Source organism: Elephas maximus, chromosome 5 (assembly GCF_024166365.1).
Source record: "Elephas maximus indicus isolate mEleMax1 chromosome 5, mEleMax1 primary haplotype, whole genome shotgun sequence".
NCBI lineage: Eukaryota > Metazoa > Chordata > Mammalia > Proboscidea > Elephantidae > Elephas > Elephas maximus.
Window position 1 is genome coordinate 53,104,050 of NC_064823.1, and position 18,651 is coordinate 53,122,700.

An 18,651-nucleotide genomic window follows, 5' to 3' on the forward strand; every position below is an offset into this window, starting at 1 on the left:
CTGGAGCCTTGTTTTTTGTCAATGTCTTCAGTGCAGTTTGGACTTCTTTCAATACCATCAGTTGTTGATCATATGCTACCTCCTGAAATGGTTGAACACTGACCAATTCTTTTTGGTACAGTGACTCTGCATTCCCTCTATCTTCTTTTGATGCTTCCTGTGTCGTTCAGTATTTTCCCCATAGAATCCTTCAGTATTGCAACTCGAGGCTTGAATTTTTGTTTTCAGTTCTTTCAGCTTGAGAAATGCTGAGTGTGTTCTTCCCTTTTAGTTTTCTAACTCCAGGTCTTTGCACATTTCAATATAATACTTAACTGTGTCTTCTCCAGCTGCCCTTTGAAATCTTCTGCTCTTTTACTTCATCAGTTCTACCATTCACTTTAGCTACCCTACGTTCACAAGAAAGCTCCAGAATCTCTTCTTACATCCATTTTGGTCTTTTCTTTCTTTCCTGTTTATAAACTTTTGCTTTCTTCATATACAGTGTCCTTGAAGTCATCCTACAACTCATCTAGTCTTAGATCTTTAGTGTTCAATGCATCAAATCTGTTCTTGAGGTGGTCTCTAAATTTGGGAGCCCTGGTGGCACAGTGGTTAAGAGCTCAGACTGCTAACCAAAAGGTCAGCTGTTTGAATACAACAGCCAGTCCTTAGAAACCTTATGGGGCAGTTCTACTCTGTCCTGTAGGGTCACTCTGAGTCAGAATTGACTCTGGGGCAACGGGTATACTCAAGGTTGTACTTTGACTCTCATGGACTTCTTTTAATTTTCTTCAGCTTCAACTTGAACTTGCATAGGGGCAATTGATGGTCTGTGCTGCAGTTGGCTCCTTGCCTTGTTCTGACTGATAATATTAAGTTTCTCCATCAACTCTTTACACAGATATAGTTGATTTGATTCCTGTGTATTCCATCCAGGGAGGTCAGTGTGTATAGTCACAATTTATGTTGTTGAAAAAAAGTGTTTGCAATGAAAAAGTCTTGCAAAATTCTATCATGCAACCTTGGTGTCATTTCTATCACCAAGTCCATATTTTCCAGCTACCAATCCTTTTTCTTATTTTCCAGCTTTCACATTCCAATCACCAGCTATAATTATCACGCATCTTGATTGCATGATTGATCAATTTCAGACTGCAGAAGTGTTTAAAAATCTTCAATTTTTTCATTTTTGGCTTTAGTGGTTGATGCATAAAGTTGAATAATAGTTGTATTAACTTATCTTCCTTGAAGGAGTATGGATATTATCCTATCACTGAGACCATTGTAGTTCAGAATGAATCTTGAAATGTTCTTTTAGATCATGAATACAAAGCCATCCCTCTTCAATTTGTCATGGTATTGGTCATTTTGAATCAGACAATCATACGATCTACTAGGCTGGGAATAACTGTTGTCAGGGGCGAGGGGGAGGGAAGTGGAGAGAATGAGATACATGAAGAGCATCAATGACGTTACTTATATTTTTCGTTTATTGCTTGACACTTATTCCATTTTTTTACACACATACTTTTTTACCTGGGCTAATTGGCAGATGTCTTTTGTAAAAATCAACCTTTTCATAGAATGCTTTAGTTTCTTTTTCTTTGGGTTTGTTTGTTCATTACAAAAAAAAAAAAAAATGAGCTGGGCTTTATGCTAGACATTAGAAATACAAGGGTGAACAAAAACAGCAGTGTATCATTATACGGATTGCAGTATGGAAGATAGATACTAAATAATAAAATACACAAATAAAATTATAACTATGATAAGTACAAATATGAAATCATGTAATAGGGTGGTTCATGTCTTCAATTCCTTGTATCAAAGAGTAAGGATAAGTTTTGGTAAGATGAAACTGGAGAGGGAGGTAGGGGCAAAATTATAAAAAGCTTTGTTTGAAGACCATATTAAAGTTTTTGACCATTTTAAAGAACAATAAGATGTCCCTGGAGTATAAATGCAAGCAGGATAGGGGAGATAGGGAGTGGTAGGGACCATGATCATTTTGAGTTTCAAAAATATCACTCCGGTTACAGTATAAAGCTAAGGCTTCCAAAGTGGAGTATACAAGATGTTACAGTGGGGCAAGGAAAGGTATTTATTTGAGCTTCTATTAACATTTTCTACCGTCTGTCAATTTGTCATACTGTGGTGGCTTACACTTTGCTATGATGCTAGAAATTATGTCACCAGCATTTCAAATACCAGTAGGGTCGCCACCCATGGTGGACAGATTTCAATAGAGCTTCCAGTCTAAGACAGGTGAAAAAGAAAGGCCTGATGATTTACTTCTGAAAATTAGCCAAAGAAAACCCTATGGATTATTACAGAATATTGTCCATATAGTGCTGGAAGATGAGCATCCTAGGTTGGTAGGCACGCAAATTATTTAATGGTTGCAACAATGAACTGAAGCATACCAACAATCATAAAGACGGTTTGGAACCGGGCAACATTTTGTTCTGTTGTCATTAGGTGGCAATGAGTCGGAGACAACTCAACAGCAGCTAACAACAACATTAACATGTTATCTTAAAAACTTAAACCGTTACTAATATGTAACCCAGGAACTCACTTAATCCATACGTTAGGTGGTTCTGTGTCATTTAGGGAAGTTGAGGTAACCTGAGGAAAGAGTGGGAGTTCTACAACGTTGACCAGGGAACCCTCCTCCACTCATGCACTTTCACCTAAAGTATGGTTTATTTTGTTTTTGTTGTTGATTTATGACTTAGGAGACCCCATGTGTTACAGAGTAGAACTGTGAGGTAGGGTTTTCTCGGCTGTAATCTTTATGGAAACAGATCAGAAGCCTCTTTCTTCTGTGGTGTCACTGGGTGGGTTTGAACTGCCAGCCTTTTGGTTACTAGCCAAGCGCAAAGCATTTGCTTGCCAGGGACATTCATTTTCACGTACTGGATGTGTTTCAGTTATATACAGCAGGTTAAGCAGATTTATGGGTTAACAATAATACCATCTTGAAATATATAAAATATAAGATACAATAACCATAATGAAATAATCTTCACAAAGTAGGCACAATCTTAAAGAAACACTTATAAAGAAACTACGGAATGAACTTAATGCTAATATTGTGAGGGTTGGTGATCAAGAAGTTGCCCTGGGTTTCTGATTTGCATGACTTCAGTCTCTGGAATGAGAGGGCCAGGTTTTGTTGGGTTGAGGGGGGCAGGATGCAGAAGTTCACGAATTGGTTCCGATCATATTGGACTCAAAGCATAACTGTAAAACTGACTGTTAGACAAAAGTGTCTGGAATTTTGAGATGTCTAGACTAAACATACTGAAATCACTTGAGAAAAGGTGGTAGTTTAGGTTATATCAACTTTGATGCAACCTTAACTTTAAATATCAAAATTTTAGTTTTTGAGAGCCTCAGATCTCTCTTGATTTGTTTTCACCTGTTGTCTATAATTAGAATACTATATATACTCTGATGGCTTTAGCCCTTATCTACTGTACCATCAGAGCTCCTAAAGTTAAGCGTGAATGTTCTCAACTTAGGATCTTAGAACAGAAGCTCACAGAATTCTTTTTTAACGAGTAATATACTAAATGATCTTTTATGTGGATGTATGTTTGCTTAAAAGAGCCGTTCAAAATCAGCTGCTGTAACTTTTTTTAAATTATCAGATTTTCAAAGTACAGAAATTAGATACCATGCACCACCAGCCATATTTAGTAAGCTTACATTTTGCCATATTTGCTCCAGATTTTTTTTTTAAAGAAGTAACGCATTTCAGAAATAAAAACACACCCACCTTCATCCCTTCCCCCTTCTTTTCCTAAAGGTAAACACTAAACCTGTATAAGGAGTGAAAAATTCTAATACATATTTTTAAACTAGAGTGAATTCATGTTAGCTATATCGACATGGATAAATCTTATTAATAAATGTTAAAGAATAAAAACAGGAAGTTCCAAGTTATTTCAGTGTTTCACGTAGTTAAATGAAAATAATATTTAACCACAATTGCATTGCTAAGGCTAACCAAAATGTCACATTTTTTTACTCTTGGCTGGAATGTTTTCAATCAGTGTGGTATATGTTTATATAAACACTGATCAGAAGACATGTTATTTTAAATAGAAACCTGTCAAAACACAAAATTCACTAAAGGGAAAAATACTTTTAAAAGAGTTCTTAGTGATTAAAAAAAGAAAAAGAAAGAAAAACTGGAATAATTTCTGGTTTAGGACATATGTCTGATTACTCAATATTTTCATTCCTGAATGTGGTTAATTCTATAAATTTGAGAATATAATCTGTGCTAAACTCTGTGATTACAAAGATAAACAAGACCTAGACCTTGTTTTCAAGGGTTTCAAGGTTGTAGAGCAAAGAGAGACAAGCAAATTGCAAAACAGCATCATAAGCACTTTAATAAAGATATATAAAAAAAAAGATAGAACGTACAAAATTCCAAGGTAGAGAGGAGGGTATCTAATTCGGCCTAGTGGATTTCTTCCAGAGGCTCCGCCACTGATACCAGCATGAGAGCTTTGGCCTAGAGAACAGTCAGCAAACAAGATTACAGTGCTCTGTTTCCTCTAGATCCCAAGGCACAGAGAAGAATCTGGCATCCGTGATATGCCTAAAAAGAAGCTTGTCAAACTAGGCATGGAATGCAGGGCTACACTGTTGTCCTTCAGAGTGGGGCTTAGACATAATCACGTCAGTTTCCTGCTATAGATAAACAAGTATCTGAGCTCTCAGGTTTCTTTTCTTTTTAAAACTTTGAAGAGGCCTTTTGCAACAGATTTGTCCAATGCAATAAGTTATTTGATTTCTTGATGGTTGCTTCCATGGACATTGACTGTTGAGCCAAGTAGAATGAAATTATTGACAGTTCCAATTTTTTCTTCATTTTTTTATATAAAAGTGAGCAAAATCATTAACGACCACTAACACTTATTTTATGTATTCTGAAATACATATTTTATGATTACTTAGTTAAATGCACGTTTTATTCTCAGCCATTAGCTTCAAAATAAATCACCAAACTTTGATATACATAGTTGAATAGAGTTCAAAGTAAGACTTAACTCTCAATAATATGACCCCCTACTTGAGTATATTAGGGCACCAAAGTTTCTGGGGAACATCTAGAGAAGTTTGTTGGTTGGAATTTCTGAATCAAGGAACTTCAGAGAACAAAATACCTGGGTTGTTTCCAAATACTATTACATTAGAAAAGAGCTTACCTTTCCTTTTTTCATCTCCTCTTAACCCCAATGCCCTGCTTGTCTCTCATATGTAAAGGCCTCCCTCTCTAAATTAGCCCGTATTGTTATCTTGGAGGCTGTAGGATGAATAAAAGAGAAAGGTGGTGAGAAGGGGAGAGAGAAGGGGGGAAAAAAAAAAAAGGAAGAAAGGAAAAGGAGATGATAAGGAAAAGAATTTGGAGCCAAACACATTTGAGCTGGAATAACAACTTTGCCACTTCTAATTTATCAAATTATTTAATCTCCAAGGGTCAGTTTTCTCATTTGTAAAATGGGGTAACAATACTTTCCCTTTCAGACTATTGTAAGGAGTGAGGGAAAAGAGTTCCTACAAATTATTTAGTTTGTACCTCATGCATAGTAAAAGCAGTTGCCTTTGAGTCAACCCCGACTCACAGTGACCCCATAAGTCTCAGAGTAGAACTGTGCTCTACAGGGTTTTCAATGGCTAATTTCAGAAGTAGATTGCCAGACTTTTCTATTCAGTCGTCTCTGAGAGGACTTGAAACTCCCACCTTTTGGTTAGCAGCTGAGCAGGTTAACCGTTTCCAATACCAAGAACCGCACCCCCGCCCCATACGTAGTAAACCAAACCCGAGTTGATTCTGACTCATAGCGACACTATAGGACAGAGTAGAACTGCCCCATAGGATTTCCAAGGAGCAGCTGGTGGATTCGAACTGCCAGCCTTTTGGTTAGCAGCCTGAGCACTTAACCACTGTACCACCAGGGCTCCCCACATAGTAGGCCCTTCAAAATAACTGTTATTTATTATGATCTCTATTTTAATACAGCCCAGGGGTAGTGACAAGTAAATAGGATTAGAGTGAAAGAAACACATACATAATGATGGAATTGTCAACACATATGACAGGCAGCAGACAGACAGACAGACCTGGATTCTTGTTCTACATATGCTTCTGTGTGGCTTTGGTTCAGTTACTTAACCTCTCTGAGCTTCTTGTAGCTCATATATAAAATGGGGATGATAACAGCCCTACAGTGTAGGTTTGAAAATTAAATGAAATAACATAAACAAAGCACTCAGCAGTGCCTGCCATGCAGTGAGCGCTCGGTCGTTGTCAGCTACTCCTCTTTTCATTCTGCACTTTCCACTCAGCATTCCTCAGAACACCTCATAAACTCAGAAAATCTGTGCTTAACACCTGAGTTTTCTATTAACGACTTTTATGATCTTGAACAAATCATTATCTTTCTGGGCCTCAGTTTCCTCATCTAAAAATTCTACAACAAGTAAAAAGGTAGGACAGGTTGCTATTGTTGTTAGTTACTATTGAGCCAATTTCGACTCATGGTGCCCCATGTGTACAGAGTACAACTGTTCTATAAGGTTTTCAAGGTTGCGAACTTTGGGAAGCTTAGTCATCAGACCTTTCTTCTGAGGCATCTTTGGGTAGATTGAAACTACCAAACTTCTGGCTAGTAGTCGAGTGCTTAAACATTTGCGCCACCCAGAGGCTCCTTATAAAATAGATTAGATAACACATTAGGCCACTATAGTGATTAAATGAGAAAATATATGTAAAACCCTGTCGAGGCAATTCCAGCTCATGAAGACACCATGTGTTACAAAGTAGAACTTTTCCATAGGGTTTTCTTGGCTTGTGCTTTATGGAAGCATGTCACCAGGCCTTTCTTCCGTGGTGCCACTGGGTGAGTTCAAACTGCCAACCTTGAGGTTAGTAGCTGAGCACAAATGGTTTGCACCACACAGATACCTTTAACACATGGGTTACCCAAAGAAAAACAAACAAACCCTTTGCAGTTGATTCTGACTCATAGTGACCCTATAGGAAAGAGTAGAACTGCCCCATAGGGTTTCCAAGAAATGGCTGGTGGATTCAAACTCCTGACCTTTTGGTTAGCAGCTGAGCTCTTAACTAGTGTATCACTAGGGCTCCAATGCATATGTTAAATAGGTAAAATACAGAAAATGTTTTAAAAAAAAAACAAACTGTTTGGCGGAGCCAAGATGGCGGACTAGGCAGACGTTACCTCGGATCCCTCTTACAACAAAGACACGGAAAAACAAGTGAATCGATCACATACATAACAATCTACAAACCCTGAACAACAAACACAGATAAAGAGACGGAAAACGAACTAATACGGGGAAGCAGCGATTGTTTCCAGAGCCTGGAGCCAGCGTACCAGTCAGGTACGGCACAAGCACAGAGAGCTGCTCCACCCCCCTGAACGAACCCCGGGAAGGGGACCAGCCAGGTCGCGCAGGCAGCGTGGGACGCAGCCGGTAGGAGAAGTCCCCGGGAGGCAGCGACTGGCATTGGAGCGGGGAGAACAGCATCCCAGCCGGGACACTCGGTTACGGCACAAGCACGAGGAGCTGCTCCACCCATCTGAACTAACCCCAGGAGGAGGCCCAACTGATTCGCGGGAGCAGCACGGCCACGCGGCTGGAGGAACGAGAAGTCCCCGGGAGGCAGCGACTGATTTTGGAGTCGAGAGTGCACCGTCCCAGTAGGGGAACCTTGACGCTGGGCGTGGGGCTGGAAGCGGAGGATCTGACCGTGACTCCAGCGGGCCAGACCCCCCGGGGGCAATCTCCACACAGCCAGCACACATAGGCGACGCGCCCATGGGAATCTCAGATATAATAGTCATTCCAAGCAAGACAAGCAACTCTGGCTATATTCTGAGGTGCTACTCTCCTATCTCTCTGTTCCCTCCCCCACCCTCCCCAGGCGGCTTCATTAACATCTGAATAGCCTGAGCCAGAGGGAGAACTCTGATAGGGATCTGACTGCATTTTTTTTTTAGCGGATTTTCTGGAAAAACTAGTTTCCCAGTGATGGCTCGGAGACAACAATCCATATCAAACCACTTAAAGAAGCAGACCATGACAGCTTCTCCAACCCCCCAAACAAAAGAATCAAAATCTTTCCCAAATGAAGATACAATCCTGGAATTATCAGATACAGAATATAAAAAACTAATTTACAGAATGCTTAATGATATCACAAATGAAATTAGGATAACTGCAGAAAAAGCCAAGGAACACACTGATAAAACTGTTGAAGAACTCAAAAAGATTATTCAAGAACATAGTGGAAAAATTAATAAGTTGCAAGAATCCATAGAGAGACAACATGTAGAAATCCAAAAGATTAACAATAAAATTACAGAATTAGACAACGCAATAGGAAGTCAGAGGAGCAGACTCGAGCAATTAGAATGCAGACTGGGACATCTGGAGGACCAGGGAATCAACACCAACATAGCTGAAAAAAAATCAGATAAAAGAATTTAAAAAAATGAAGAAACCCTAAGAATTATGTGGGACTCTAGCAAGAAGGATAACCTGCGGGTGATTGGAGTCCCAGAACAGGGAGGGAGGACAGAAAATACAGAGAAAATAGTTGAAGAACTCCTGACAGAAAACTTCCCTGACATCATGAAAGACAAAAGGATATCTATCCAAGATGCTCATCGAACCCCATTTAAGATTGATCCAAAAAGAAAAACACCAAGACATATTGTCATCAAACTCACAAAAACCAAAGATAAACAGAAAATTTTAAAAGCAGCCAGGAGAAAAGAAAGGTTTCCTTCAAGGGAGAATCAATAAGAATATGTTCTGACTACTCAGCAGAAACCATGCAGGCAAGAAGGGAATGGGACGACATATACAGAACACTGAAGGAGAAAAACTGCCAGCCAAGGATCATATATCCAGCAAAACTCTCTCTGAAATATGAAGGCGAAATTAAGATATTTACAGACAAACACAAGTTTAGAGAATTTGCAAAAACCAAACCAAAGCTACAAGAAATACTAAAGGATATTGTTCGGTCAGAGAACCAATAATATCAGATATCAGCACAACACAAGGTCACAAAACAGAACGTCCTGATATCAACTCAAATAGGGAAATCACAAAAACAAACAAATTAAGATTAATTAAAAAAAAAAAAAATACACATAACAGGGAATCATGGAAGTCAATAGGTAAAAGATCACAATAATCAAAAAGAGGGACTAAATACAGGAGGCATTGAACTGCCATATGGAGAGTGATACAAGGCGATATAGAACAATACAAGTTAGGTTTTTACTTAGAAAAATAGGGGTAAATAATAAGGTAACCACAAAAAGGTATAACAACTCTATAACTCAAGATAAAAACCAAGAAAAACGTAACGACTCAACTAACATAAAGTCAAGCACTATGAAAATGAGGATCTCACAATTTACTAAGAAAAACACCTCAGCACAAAAAAGTATGTGGAAAAATGAAATTGTCAACAACACACATAAAAAGGCATCAAAATGACAGCACTAAAAACTTATTTATCTGTAATTACCCTGAATGTAAATGGACTAAATGCACCAATAAAGAGACAGAGAGTCACAGACTGGATAAAGAAACACGATCCATCTATATGCTGCCTACAAGAGACACACCTTAGACTTAGAGACACAAACAAACTAAAACTCAAAGGATGAAAAAAAGTATATCAAGCAAACAATAAGCAAAAAAGAAGAGGAGTGGCAATATTAATTTCTGACAAAATAGACTTTAGACTTAAATCCACCACAAAGGATAAAGAAGGACACTATATAATGATAAAAGGGACAATTGAGCAGGAAGACATAACCATATTAAATATATATGCACCCAATGACAGGGCTGCAAGATACATAAATCAAATTTTAACAGAATTGAAAAGTGAGATAGATACCTCCACAATTATAGTAGGAGACTTCAACACACCACTTTCGGAGAAGGACAGGACATCCAGTAAGAAGCTCAACAGAGACACGGAAGATCTAATTACAACAATCAACCAACTTGACCTCATGACTTATACAGAACTCTCCACCCAACTGCTGCAAAATATACTTTTTTTTCTAGCGCACATGGAACATTCTCTAGAATAGACCACATATTAGGTCATAAAACAAACCTTTGCAGAGTCCAAAACATCGAAATATTACAAAGCATCTTCTCAGACCACAGGGCAATAAAACTAGAGATCAATAACAGAAAAACGAGGGAAAAGAAATCAAATACTTGGAAAATGAACAATACCCTCCAGAAAAAAGACTGGGTTATAGAAGACATCAAGGAGGGAATAAGGAAATTCATAGAAAGCAATGAGAATGAAAATACTTCCTATCAAAACCTCTGGGACACAGCAAAAGCAGTGCTCAGAGGCCAATTTATATCAATAAATGCACACATACAAAAAGAAGAAAGAGCCAAAATCAGAGAACTGTCCCGACAACTTGAACAAATAGAAAGTGAGCAACAGAAGAATCCATCAGGCACCAGAAGAAAACAAATAATAAAAATTAGAGCTGAACTAAATGAATTAGAGAACAGAAAAACAATCAAAAGAATTAACAAAGCCAAAAGCTGGTTCTTTGAAAAAATTAACGAAATTGATAAACCATTGGCTAGACTGACTAAAGAAATACAGGAAAGGAAACAAATAACCCGAATAAGAAATGAGAAGGACCACATCACAACAGAACCAAATGAAATTAAAAGAATCATTTCAGATTATTATGAAAAATTGTACTCTAACAAATTTGAAAACCTAGAAGAAATGGATGAATTCCTGGAAAAACACTACCTACCTAAACTAACACATTCAGAAGTAGAACAACTAAATAGACCCATAACAAAAAAAGAGATTGAAACGGTAATCAAAAAACTCCCAACAAAAAAAAGCCCTGGCCCGGACGGCTTCACTGCAGAGTTCTACCAAACTTTCAGAGAAGAGTTAACACCACTACTACTAAAGGTATTCCAAAGCATAGAAAATGACGGAATACTACCCAACTCATTCTATGAAGCCACCATCTCCCTGATACCAAAACCAGGTAAAGACATTACAAAAAAAGAAAATTATAGACCTATATCCCTCATGAACATTGATGCAAAAATCCTCAACAAAATTCTAGCCAATAGAATCCAACAACACATCAAAAAAATAATTCCCCCTGATCAAGTGGGATTTATACCAGGTATGCAAGGCTGGTTTAATATCAGAAAAACCATTAATGTAATCCATCACATAAATAAAACAAAAGACAAAAACCACATGATCTTATCAATTGATGCAGAAAAGGCATTTGACAAAGTCCAACACCCATTCATGATAAAAACTCTTACCAAAATAGGAATTGAAGGGAAATTCCTCAACATAATAAAGGGCATCTATGCAAAGCCAACAGCCAATATCACTCTAAATGGAGAGAACCTGAAAGCATTTCCCTTGAGAACGGGAACCAGACAAGGATGCCCTTTATCACCGCTCTTATTCAACATCGTGTTGGAAGTCTTAGCCAGGGCAATTAGGCTAGACAAAGAAATAAAAGGTATCCGGATTGGCAAGGAAGAAGTAAAGTTATCACTATTTGCAGATGACATGATTATATACACAGAAAACCCTAAGGAATCCTCCAGAAAACTACTGAAACTAATAGAGGAGTTTGGCAGAGTCTCAGGTTATAAAATAAACATACAAAAATCACTCGAATTCCTCTACATCAACAAAAAGAACACCGAAGAGGAAATAACCAAATCAATTCCATTCACAGTAGCCCCCAAGAAGATAAGATACTTAGGAATAAATCTTACCAAGGATGTAAAAGACCTATACAAAGAAAACTACAAAGATCTACTACAAGAAATTCAAAAGGACATACTTAAGTGGAAAAACATACCCTGCTCATGGATAGGAAGACTTAACATAGTAAAAATGTCTATTCTACCAAAAGCCATCTATACATTTAACGCACTTCCGATCCAAATTCCAATGTCATATTTTAAGGGGATAGAGAAACAAATCACCAATTTCATATGGAAGGGAAAGAAGCCCTGGATAAGCAAAGCACTACTGAAAAAGAAGAAGAAAGTGGGAGGCCTCACCTTACCCGACTTCAGAACCTATTATACAGCCACAGTAGTCAAAACAGCCTGGTATTGGTACAACAACAGACACATAGACCAATGGAACAGAATTGAGAACCCAGACATAGATCCATCCACGTATGAGCAGCTGATATTTGACAAAGGACCAGTGTCAATTAACTGGGGAAAAGATAGCCTTTTTAACAAATGGTGCTGGCATAACTGGATATCCATTTGCAAAAAAATGAAACAGGACCCATACCTCACACCATGCACAAAAACTAACTCCAAGTGGATCAAAGACCTAAACATAAAGACTAAAACGATAAAGATCATGGAAGAAAAAATTGGGACAACCCTAGGAGCCCTAATACAAGGTATAAACAGAATACAAAACATTACCAAAAATGATGAAGAGAAACCCGATAACTGGGAGCTCCTAAAAATCAAACACCTATGCTCATCTAAAGACTTCTCCAAAAGAGTAAAAAGACCACCTACAGACTGGGAAAGAATTTTCAGCTATGACATCTCCGACCAGCGCCTGATCTCTAAAATCTACATGATTCTGTCAAAACTCAACCACAAAAAGACAAACAACCCAATCAAGAAGTGGGCAAAGGATATGAACACACATTTCACTAAAGAAGATATTCAGGCAGCCAACAGATACATGAGAAAATGCTCTCGATCATTAGCCATTAGAGAAATGCAAATTAAAACTACCATGAGATTCCATCTCACACCAGCAAGACTGGCATTAATCCAAAAAACACAAAAGAATAAATGTTGGAGAGGCTGCGGAGAGATTGGAACTCTCATACACTGCTGGTGGGAAAGTAAAATGGTACAACCACTTTGGAAATCTATCTGGCGTTATCTTAAACAGTTAGAAATAGAACTACCATACAACCCAGAAATCCCACTCCTAGGAATACACCCTAGAGATACAAGAGCCTTCATACAAACAGATATATGCACACCCATGTTTATTGCAGCACTGTTTACAATAGCAAAAAGTTGGAAGCAACCAAGGTGTCCATCAACGGATGAATGGGTAAATAAATTGTGGTATATTCACACAATGGAATACTACGCATCGATAAAGAACAGTGACGAATCTCTGAAACATTTCATAACATGGAGGAACCTGGAAGGCATTATGCTGAGCGAAATTAGTCAGAGGCAAAAGGACAAATATTGTATAAGACCACTATTATAAGATCTTGAGAAAGAGTATAAACTGAGAAGAACACATACTTTTGTGGTTACGAGGCGGGGAGGGAGGGAGGGTGGGAGAGGGTTTTTTATTGATTAATCAGTAGATAAGAACTGCTTTAGGTGAAGGGAAAGACAACACTCAATACATGGAAGGTCAGCTCAATTGGACTGGACCAAAAGCAAAGAAGTTTCCGGGATAAAATGAATGCTTCAAAGGTCAGCGGAGCCGGCGCGGGGGTCTGGGGAACATGGTTTGCGGGGACTTCTAAGTCAATTGGCAAAATAATTCTATTATGAAATCATTCTGCATCCCGCTTTGAAATGTGGCGTCTGGGGTCTTAAATGCTAACAAGCGGCCATCTAAGATGCAGCAATTGGTCTCAACCCACCTGGAGCAAAGGAAAATGAAGAACACCAAGGCCACACGACAACTAAGAGCCCAAGAGACAGAAAGGGCCACATGAACCAGAGACCTACATCATCCTGAGACCAGAAGAACTAGTTGGTGCCCGGCCACAGTCGATGACTGCCCTGACAGGGAGCATAGCAGAGGACCCCTGAGGGAGCAGGAGATCAGTGGGATGCAGACCCCAAATTCTCATAAAAAGACCAGCCTTAATGGTCTGACTGAGACTAGAGGAATCCCGGCGGCCATGGTCCCCAGACCTTCTGTTGGCACAGGACAGGAACCATCCCCGAAGACAACTCATCAGAAATGAAAGGGACTGGTTAGCGGGTGGGAGAGAGACGCTGATGAAGAGTGAGCTAATGATATCAGGTGGACACTCGAGATTGTGTTGGCAACTCTTGTCTGGAGGGGGGATGGGAGGATAGAGAGAGAGGGAAGCCGGCAAAATTGTCAGGAAAGGAGAGACTGAAAGGGCTGACTCAAGAGGGGGAGAGCAAGTGGGAGTAGGGAGTGAGATGTATGTAAACTTATATGTGACAGACTGATTGGATTTGTAAACGTTCACTTGAAACTTAATAAAAGTTATTAAAAAAAAAAAAAACTAAAGCTCTGTGTAAATGTAAGCTGACATTTGATGATGCTAAGTGTTTATTTCTTGAACCCTCTCTTCTTTTGATGTATGTGAGATATTCTTTTCTTGCCACCCTTTAAATGTCCATGGTCAAACATCTTCTGTTTGGATTCATGATCAAATAGCTTCTGACCTCCCCTTTCATCAGCACACTTCCCTCCTGCAATTCACAAGATTCAGAGACCACCTATATGTGAATCACAAACAAACTCTATTTTCAAACCAGATGTCCCTCCTGAGCTCCTGATTCAAATCCCCACTTGAATTTTCCACAGGCACATAAAATTCAACATGTCCAAAATGAAATCCAACATTTATTGAATTTATTAGATTTGATAAATTCTCCTTCACAACTCACCCCTCCTCACTTCCCCTGCATTCAACTAATCCAAAATCCTGTCTAAGCTGACTTCTAATGTCTCTCAAAGTCCTTGGGTGGGACAAACGGTTGGTACTCAGCTACTAACTTAAAGATTCACAGTTTGAACCTACCCAGCAGCACTGCAGAAGAAAGGCCTGGCAATCTGCTTCTGTAGCAATGACAGCAAATCAAGCCTTCTGGAGCAGTTCTACTCTGGAATACATGCGGTTGCCATGAGTCAGAATAGACTCAACAACAATGGGTTTGGTTTGCTTCCAGTTTCATGTCTGTCAAATACCCACTTTTCTCTTTCCCCACTGTCGCCTGACTTACCACCACCATTTCACCTGAATTAGCACCATTAGCAGGCTCTTAGCTCATCTGAAGGCACCAGTCCTGACCTCTCTAATTCATTCTACATACCACAGCAAGTGTGACCTCAGTCTTCAAGTCTGGGTTAGATGATTATACTTTTCTTCCATAGCAACAGGTACTCACCTCTGCTGTAATACTAATAATAACACACACACACATTTGTAAGGTCCACAAAGAAAAGGACGTTTCGTTATCTTTGTACCCCTATTGCCCAGCTGTTTCATGTACTGCGGTGCTGCAAATACTGGAATAAATGCACAGAGTGGGTTTGAGTGGAGCAGAACTTGAACCTAATTTACTGAATTGACTGATTGTCTCTGATTTGTCCTTAGCTACAATTCTTAAACAGAACTGACTCAGGCCATTCAAATTTTATTGAGCAATATAGAAATATAAGATAAATTGCTAAATTACCAAACCTAAATAACATAAACCTACTAAAATAAATAAATAAATAGAAAGAAGCCAAGGTAACAGTTTTAAATTTGCCTTTGCATTGCTGCAGTGGCTGCTACTACTCCAAACTGACAATCAGATTCACGAGATGCAAATACACTGTAATCTACTACTATGTTTGCTTGCTTCATAGAAGGGAACAGGACAGGAGATACAGTAGGGCCGTAGGTACAGAATCCTCATCTCACCGAGAAACCCAGAAGCCATTCCTTCACCCACAACATGTGGGGCTGCGGCAGAGAGGAGCCACGGCGTGTGAGGTCAACAAGTCACAGGGAAGCAACAGCCCCCACTCCCCACCTATCTTTTAAACTATTGTAGTCACATCAGCCTTTCTTTATGTTGATGTGCAATCCATGCTGAAGATTGTAGTGTTTGATCTTCATCAGTAAGTTCTTCAAGTCTTCTTCACTTTCTGCAAGCAAGGTTGTGTCATCTTGTAACGCAGGTTGTTAATGAGTCTTTCTCCAATCCTGATGCCATTCTTCTTTATGTAGTCCAGTGTTTGGAATATTTGCTCAGCATACAGATTGAATAAGTATGGTGAAATGATACCATCCTGATGCACACATTTTCTAGCTTTAAACCACATAGTATTTTCTTGTTCTTTTCAAATGACTGCCTCTTGGTCTATGTACAGGTTCTGCATGAGCACAATTCAGGGTTCTGGAATTCCATTCTCTGCAATGTTACCCATAATTTGTTACAATCCATACAGTGAATGCCTTTGCATATTCAATAAAACATAGGTGAATATCTTTCTGATATTCTCTGCTTTCATCCAAGATCCATCTGACATCAGCAATAATAACCCTCGTTCCACATCCTCTTCTGAATCTGAATTGAATTTCCAGCACTTCCCTGTCAATGGACTGCTGCAACTATTTTTGAATGATTTTCAGCAAAATTTTACTTGCTTGTGATAATGATGATACTGTTTGATAATTTCCACATTCTGTTGGATCACCTTTCTTTGGAATGGGCACAGAAATGGCTATCTTCCAGTCGCTTGGCCAGGAAGCTGTCTTCCAAATTTCTTTACGTACACAAGTGAGCACCTCTAGCGCAGTATCCATTTGTTTATACATCTCGATTGGTATTCCATCAATTCCTGGAGCCTTGTTTTTTGCTGTTCCCTTCAGCAAAAAAAAGAAAAAAAAATTTTTTTTTTAAGGTTGTACTTCTTCCTTCAATACCATCAGTTCCTGATCATATGTTACTTCCTGAAATGGTTGAATGTCAACCAATTATTTTTGGTACAATGACTCTACGTATTCCTTCCATCTTCTTTTGATGCTTCCTCAACATAAAGAAAACAAAAATCCTCACAACTGGACCAATAAGCAACATCATGATAAATGGAGAAAATATTGAAGTTGTCAAGAATTTCATTTTACTTAGATCCACAATCAATGCCCATGGAAGCAGCAGCCAAGAAATCAAAGGACATATTACATTGAGCAAATCTGCTGCAAAAGACCTCTTTAAAGTGTTAAAAACCTGAGACGTCACTTTGAGGACTAAGGCGCGCCTGACCCAAGCCATGGTTTTTTTCAGCCGCCTCATATGCATGTAAGAGCTGGACAAGGAATAAGGAAGACCAAAGAAGAATTGATGCCTTCGAATTGCAGTGTTGGAGAAAAATATTCCATACACCGTGGACTGCCAGAAGAATGAATAAATCTGTCTTGGAAGAAATACAGCCAAAATTCTCCTTAGAAGCAAGGATGGTGAAATTTTGTCTCACATACTTTGGACATTTTATCAGGGGGGATCCGTTGCCAGAGACGGACGTCGTGCTTGGTAAAGTAGAGCATCGGCAAAAAAGAGGAAGACCCTCAACAAGATGGATTGATACGGTGGCTGCAACAACAGGCTTGAACATAGCAATTCTGAGGATGGCACAGGACCAGGAGGTGCTTCATTCTTTTGTAAAAGTGTTGCTATGAATCACAACTGACTCGATGGCACCTAATAACAGTAATCCTGTCAGCCTCGGGCCTATGCACCAAATCACAGAACCCCCAGCCCCGGTGTGATTCCACAGACCAAGGGTAAATAAATTAAAATAGACACAACATTCCACATTTTATCTTAACTCTAGTTTCCAAGGAAACAGTACTGGGAGAAGATAGATGTGGAGGTCATTCCTAAGCAGGCCTAGATTCCCCCAAGCTGGGTGTTAACCCTTCACTCAAAGCCTTGAGATCCTTTTTTGTATTATTGAAGATTCATAAATAATCAACGGATAGGTAAATGGGAGGGAAGATATCATCTTAAGTAAATTATAAGATAATGGGGGAGTCTGTGGCTTCTTTAACTGAGCTTGCGCCTTATTCCATCTATTACTGCCCTCAGTCTCCTCTACTATCATACGTATTTAATCTTCCTTCAAGTGTTAATCCCAATAGTAATTGGACACACTCTGCAAATACTTCTTGATTGAACGATTTGGTCTTCATGTTGGAACAACACGCTACTAACAGTGACTGTAATCCACGTGTGTGCCAATGTGTTGAACAGACTAGTTCTAATTAACTTCAGTAGAGTAAAAGGGAAAATACTAGGAATGCTGAAAACCACTTTTAGCTAAACAGGAGCTAAACAGTTACGAGAGTAGTAATTCAGGACTATTCCATGAATTATAATTATATGGGAAAGAGATTAAAGAAAATTGAGTCTCAACAGGAAAAAAAAAATGGTTTTTTCTTTTCTTATCTATAAATGAAAAAGTAAATGCTAGTGACTATGGCATTTTTTAAGTCAGGTCAGTATATAAAAGGAAATGTTTCTGTTTGGTTTTGTTGGGCTCTCTTTTGGCTACGAGAGAGCCACTGATTTTTGAGACCTGCTTAATAATTTTTTTTTTTTTTTTTTACGTTAGAGACTAGGTGAAGGTTTGTTTTGTTTTCCTTCCTCTCTCTTGGGAATTTAAATCATTTCTCTGACCTAAGCTCTGTGGATGCATTTCTAGACTATTTAATAGGTATTTGCTCAGGTACCTCACAGAAATTTCATGTGTGATTATTTCATATTTGAATAATTAAAAAAATAATCCTGTTTTAG

The 18,651-nt window shown here is 38.8% G+C and overlaps 1 protein-coding gene across 7 annotated transcripts in view; it reads right to left on the reverse strand.

Annotated features, from left to right (window-relative positions):
* LOC126076929 (secretory immunoglobulin A-binding protein EsiB-like) overlaps positions 1-18,651 on the reverse strand; it is a 48,426-nt gene that overhangs the window by 25,549 nt on the left and 4,226 nt on the right. For 2 of the 7 annotated variants that reach the window (XM_049885638.1, XM_049885637.1), the window contains exon 2: positions 15,774-16,721. The exons of 3 other annotated variants lie outside the window; for them this stretch is intronic. In XM_049885638.1, coding sequence (XP_049741595.1) covers positions 15,774-15,809 — 36 coding nt within the window. In that variant the 5' untranslated portion in view covers positions 15,810-16,721. Of the gene's footprint in view, positions 1-5,210; positions 5,309-15,773; positions 16,722-18,651 lie in introns of all 7 variants that reach the window. 2 more of the 7 variants (XM_049885639.1, XM_049885640.1) reach the window with 2 other exon arrangements.